The sequence below is a fragment of the Nothobranchius furzeri genome, chromosome 16, assembly GCF_043380555.1.
Source record: "Nothobranchius furzeri strain GRZ-AD chromosome 16, NfurGRZ-RIMD1, whole genome shotgun sequence".
Classification (NCBI taxonomy): domain Eukaryota; kingdom Metazoa; phylum Chordata; class Actinopteri; order Cyprinodontiformes; family Nothobranchiidae; genus Nothobranchius; species Nothobranchius furzeri.
The window spans coordinates 62,293,225-62,299,224 of record NC_091756.1 but is presented as its reverse complement, the minus strand read 5'-3'; the positions used below and the strand labels follow the sequence as shown (position 1 = coordinate 62,299,224).

At 42.0% G+C, this 6,000-nt stretch overlaps 1 protein-coding gene across 1 annotated transcript in view; it reads left to right on the top strand.

The window, feature by feature from the left end:
- oca2 (oculocutaneous albinism II) overlaps positions 1-6,000 on the top strand; it is a 66,304-nt gene that overhangs the window by 20,275 nt on the left and 40,029 nt on the right. Inside the window, exon 14 of the mRNA XM_015975783.3 lies at positions 1-139. Within this exon, the coding sequence (XP_015831269.3) occupies positions 1-139 (139 nt within the window). The remainder of the gene's footprint in view (positions 140-6,000) is intronic.

Genomic DNA, 6,000 nt, shown 5'->3' with positions numbered 1-6,000 from the left:
GTTGTGTGAGGTGCTTAATCTGGACCCCAGACATGTCTTGATTGCAGAAGTAATCTTCACCAACATTGGAGGGGCCGCCACAGCTGTCGGAGATCCACCCAATGTGATTATAGTATCAAACCAGGGCCTGCGCAGAGAAGTAAGCTCTGTTCTCACACGATCCTCTGACAGCAGCCTGACCCATCAGTGAGACCTAAAAACTAAACAATAATGAGAAAAATAATCAGTACAGAAAACAGATTCATTTACATCTATGATTAGTAAATCTGGAGCAACCTTTCTTTTTTACATTTTATCAGGAACTCCCATTTTGAAGCATAATACGAACCTCTAGCTGTAAACACACATCACTGGCACAAGGCTTCCTGCCATTCAGGACATTTATCTCCAGCGATGCCTCCGGAAAGCACACAGCATCATCAAGGACCACAGCCACCCAGCGCATCAGCTGTTCTCCTCATTACCATCTGGCAGGCGTTACAGGAGTCTGCCTGCTCGGACTACGAGACTTAAAAACAGTTTCTACCACCAAGCCATACGACACCTCAACCATTACACTTAAACACACACTTAAACACACACAACACAGGATACAGATGTTACCCTGCAGCTCCACAAGTAAAATTTAATCTGCACTGGTTACTTCATTTTAATGTTACTACTCACTTTTTCTTTAGATATATTTATATTTAGTCATCTATACTTACTTATCTATTTAGTAAGCTTTTACTTTTAGCATGACTCTCTAATATTTTGCTTTTACTTTATTATACCTTGCTCTTTTTTTCTATTGTATGATGCTGCTGAGAGACCGCTGCTCGTCAAACACATTTCATTGCAATGTTGACCCTGTGCTAACTTGCATATGACAAATAAACTAAAATAAACTAAACTAAACATACCTTTAAAATCAAAACAACCAAAAACTACAGCGTTTGCAGAGAAAAACGCAAAACACCTCTCTGGTCCTTGTTGTATGTTCAAGTTGAAACTGGATCACAAATGAAGTTGCTGTTAGTCAGTTTGCCTTCCAGTGCTTCCTCTTTCACCTAAAAATCATCCTTTTTGTCTTTAAATATTTCTAAAATACAAAACTGAAACAAAATCCGAACCAGAAAGCCTTTTTGTTGAATGTGAAAACAGTGAAACTGGATTGTATTTATTTGGTGCGTTTGACATAACAGATAAAAACAAACACAAGATAAGAAAAAAGGTAGATGTAAGAATACTTACGTAAAAGGAGTCACTGGGATGTGCAAATAACAGAATACAGCAGCAGAAACATTATTCAAGCTGAAGTGGATTTAGTGCTCTCATGACTGAGGTTTTTGCTCTAATCGCTGTCGAGAGAGTTGATTTGTTGTCTTCGTTGTGGGGAGAAAGCTGCTCCTCAGGTTGCTGTTTCTTGGTTTCAAAGCTTCACGGCACCTGTTGCATGGCAGGAGTTCATTGAGATGGCGACTGGGGTGGGAGGGGTCTTTGATGATATTTTGGGCCCTACTGCAGTAGCTTGAGGTGGCGAGATCTTCCAGGGAGGACATAGAACAGCCATTAATCTTTTCTGCAGATATGATTAACTTTCTGCAGCGCCAAGGCAGCGAAGCAGCCAGCAAACCACAAAGAGATGCAGTACTGACGGATGCTGTTTTGTGTTTGTTCCATAATAATCAGTTTTATATTTGAGGTATTTAGTGATAATTCTTACTGGAATTAAGCCTGACTTACTGCCGGCAATGGGCACCAAGGTCTGGTATCGCCTGCATCAGACAGCCTGGTACCAGACACTCTCGAAGTACCCCCCACAAAGCCCCCCCAGAGGGCAGGGTCGAATGCCTTCTTCAAATCCACAAAACACATTTAGATTCTTTGGGAGAACTCCTACGAATCCTCCAGGACCCCTAAGGGTCTAGTGTTCCACGGCCAGGATGAAAACCAGCTACATTGCTCCTCCTGAATCCATGAATAGGCTTTACCAGGGGGCTCAGGAGTGTGATCCTCCAGTAGTTGGAACACTTCCTGCGGTCACCCTTTTTAAATGGGGGACCACCCAGTCTGCCAATCCAGTGGGACTGCCCTTGACATCCACGCAATGTTGTGGAGCTGCATCAGCCAACACAGCTCCACAACATCCAGAGCCTTGAGGAACTCCAGATGGATCTCATCCACCCCCGGGGCCTTGCCACCCAGGAGCTTTTTGATGACCTCAGTGACCTCAGCAACAGAGACTGGAGAGCCCAACCCAAGGTCACCAGACTTTGCTTCTTCATCGGAAGATGTGCCAGTGGGACTGAGGAGGTCTTTGAAGTACTCCACCCACCACTACGTCCCGAGTTGACGTCAGCAGCCCACTGTCCCCACTATAAACAGTGTTGTTAACACACTGGTTTCTTCTCCTTTGGTGCCAGATGGCGGACCAGAGTCTTCTCGAAACCATACCGAAGTCTTGCTCCATGATTTCACCAACATACCTCCATGCCTCAACCCATGTCTGGGGTTTTGTCTCCATGACGACCCAAGCTGCATTACGTTTGGACTGCTGGTACCCATCAGCTGCCTCCTGAGTCCCACAGGCCAAACATACCTGATAGGACTCTGTCTTTAGCTTTGAGCATCCCTAACCGCCACTGTCGACGGCATAGCTGCCTGTCAAACAGGAAGTTAGCTTTGTATATAGGCAAAAGGAAAGGAGACAGCAGTCTCCTGGGGGATTTAGATGTTGCCAGCCTTCTTTTTCAAGCTGTGGTCTTCCTGTTACAACATGTCTGCTCACTGAGTTTCAAATTACGGCTCAACACAAGCATTTAAGTGCTCATCAAAGGTGACCCTTCCTTTCTTTACTGTGGAGGTTATGACTGAAAATTTAGTGGCCAGGAAACCAATTTTTATCTATGCCTTAGCCATAATAAATCAAAGGAATTAAAATGTCAAAAGCAGTGAAATAATCACCTGCCAGTCATTGTTGTTGTCACTCAGGAGGCTGTTGTTGCAGAGACAGATTTACCACTATCTTCCCTTCAGACATCCTCTAAATCCTGCTCTTTGGGACTTGTCTGATTAAAGGAGACAGTGCCACTGCTGATGTAATCACATGTAAAGTCACTCAACTCTCATCTGAGCTCCTCCATGATGTGTTATGTTTATGATGTTTGTGAACGTTGTTGTGACAACTAAATGGTACGGCACTATGTTAGCCGTGGCTCTTCACATTGCTTTCCAGCGTTTTCCCCTTTCAGAACTGATGGATGATAAATATATGAGAACACAACATGACATGAGAATAATACTCATAAAACAACGTGTTTTAGCTCTGTTTGTTGGCTGCAGACGCACATTTATAAACAGAAACGTGAAGTCGCCATCCTAAACAAATAGAGCAACAGAGTTTTTGTGTGATATGCTTGTCAGCCACTAGATGGTGCCATCGGATAAGAGAAATACTCCAGAAAGAAGCTTTAATCCAGGTTAATTTGAGTTTAAGTTGAGAATGAACATCTATGAAGAAAAGTGTCTGGGATGAAAATCAGCTCCTCCAAATTCTTCTCCAGGTCAGGGACGAGGTCCTGTCTCAAGTGGTCTCGGGGTCGTGTTCACGAGTGAGGGAAAAATGGAGTGTGAGAGTAATAGGGGAATTGGTGCTGCGTTTGCAGTGATGCGGGCGTTGTACCAGTCTGTCGTGGTGAAGAGAGAGCTGAGCCAGAAGGCAAAGCTCTCACTTTACTGGTCGATCCACGTTCCTACCCTCGCCTATGGTCACGAGCTTTGGGTAGTGACCGAAAGAACGAGATCGCAGAAAAAAGCGATCAAAATGAGTTTTCTCTGCAGGGTAGCTGGGCTCTCGCTTAGAGATAGGGTGAGAAGCATAGTCTTCCGGGAGGGGCTCAGAGTAGACCCGCTGGGTTTCTGGGCACGTTCAACCAGGAGGAGACCTAAAGAAAGAACCAGGACACTCTGAAGGGACTTTGTCCCTCAGCTGGCCAGGGGACGTCTTACAGGATCCCGTCCCACTGAGTTAATCAGAGCAGTTTCAAGCCAGAGGTATAGCTGTCATGCTTTTCTCTTTCTTTCTTTCTTTCTTTCTTTCTTTCTTTCTTTCTTTCTTTCTTTCTTTCTTTCTTTCTTTCTTTCTTTCTTTCTTTCTTTCTTTCTTTCTTTCTTTCTTTCTTTCTTTCTTTCTTTCTTTCTTTCTTTCTTTCTTTCTTTCTTTCTTTCTTTCTTCATTGTAGAATATTGCCATGCCTCCAGAAACATGACATTTCCCCAACTGCTCGATGTGGCATCTGTTTGGTGCATGTGACATTTTAGCCTTTGCATTTGCAGCGGTATGTGGTTTGCTCTGGGATACAGAGGCTCACACCAAGCTTCTACAACATGCTGTTGGGTTTTTCTTTTCTTTTTCTTTTATTTGTCAGGTTTAAGAACCACAGGAGCAAAGCAGCAGCACACTCAGCGGTGTCAGGCCCCTGATAAACACCCCTAGATCCTGGCTCTATGATGTACTCACAGTATCTGTTGGTTCGTTTCGATTCCTCCTTGTTGGTGTTGAGGGACTTAAGCATGGTTTAGGGAACCGACTGTAAAGTTATACATTTAAAAGAACAGCTACAACAAAAAGGTGAACTTGTCAAGTCACATTTTCAGAACATTTATTTAGAAAACTGCCTACATGTACAAATCCAGCAAACAGTCATGTTAAAATGAAAAGAATGAGATCTAAAGCTCTAAAATCTAGATGCTTAGAAGCAAATTAAAATATGTAACATTTTATCTCAATATTTAAATCTTAATACAAGTGTGGTTGTTTTAGCCAAAAACATATCTAACACGCAAATTCAGACAAACATAAGCAAACAACGTAAAATGGGTGTAAATATGTATTTATTTTTTATTTTCAATATTTAGATGTTAATCAATTTTTCTTATTTGAAAACATGCATTTAGATTATATTTTAGATATTGTTTAAATATTTGTTGAAGCTAATTGCTTTAAAATCTTTTCATTCTGAATGTAATACTTTACAACCCCGGTTCTCAAGCCACACTGTCCTGCATGTTTTCCATGTTGCCCTTTAAAACACCACAAGTGAATGAATGAGTGATTAACAGGCATCTGCAGCACTTGATGTCCTCCTGAGGAGCCTATGCAAATCAGGTGTGCCGAAGCAGAGACATGAAAAGTATGCAGGTAAGTGTGCCCTGAGGACCAGGGATGGGACACACTGCACTAATGTAGTACATTTTATTTATATAGCGCTTGTCACAGATATAGAATCACAAAGTGCATAGATCAAAACAAAATAAAACATAAAGTCATAAAATCATAATGAAATAGATTTACATCAGAAAAAATGAAGTCATAAAATAAAAATATCGTAAAACAGATGAAAGATGATTACAAATTTAAGTAAAAATAAAGAAAACAAAAGATTGATGTAAAAGCAGCTTTAAAAAAGGGTCTTTAGCTGTTTTTTAATTCAATTCAATTCAAAAATACTTTATTAATCTCAGAGGGAAATTAGAGCTTCAGTACACACAATTCTGAGATCAAACATAGACACATGACAAGAATTGGTGACTGTGGTCATTCACAACCCGAGTCGCGCTACCGTTATAGATCCAGAGGGTTTATGTGAGGACAGAGTCAGGGGGAGGGAGAAAAGGCACTTCAGAGTTAAGTGTCCAGACTGTCAGTGGTACGTAAGGATAAAACAGACCATCACAAAGTTGAGGTGCAATGTACACAGAATAAATGCTCCATGCATATTTGATAAATTCTACATTTTCTTTCTGGTTTTAGTTTAAACTAAAGCCCCATTCATCACACACTGATGAAATTCATCTTTGACCCATCCCCGTGGGAAGCAGTGAGCTGCAGCAGTGGCTGCGCTCGGGAACTATTTGGTGGTTAATCCCCTCCAATCCAACCCCTTTAAGCTGACTGTCAAGCAGGAAGGCATTGGGTCTTTGGTATGACCCGACCAGGATGTGAACCCTGATATCCCA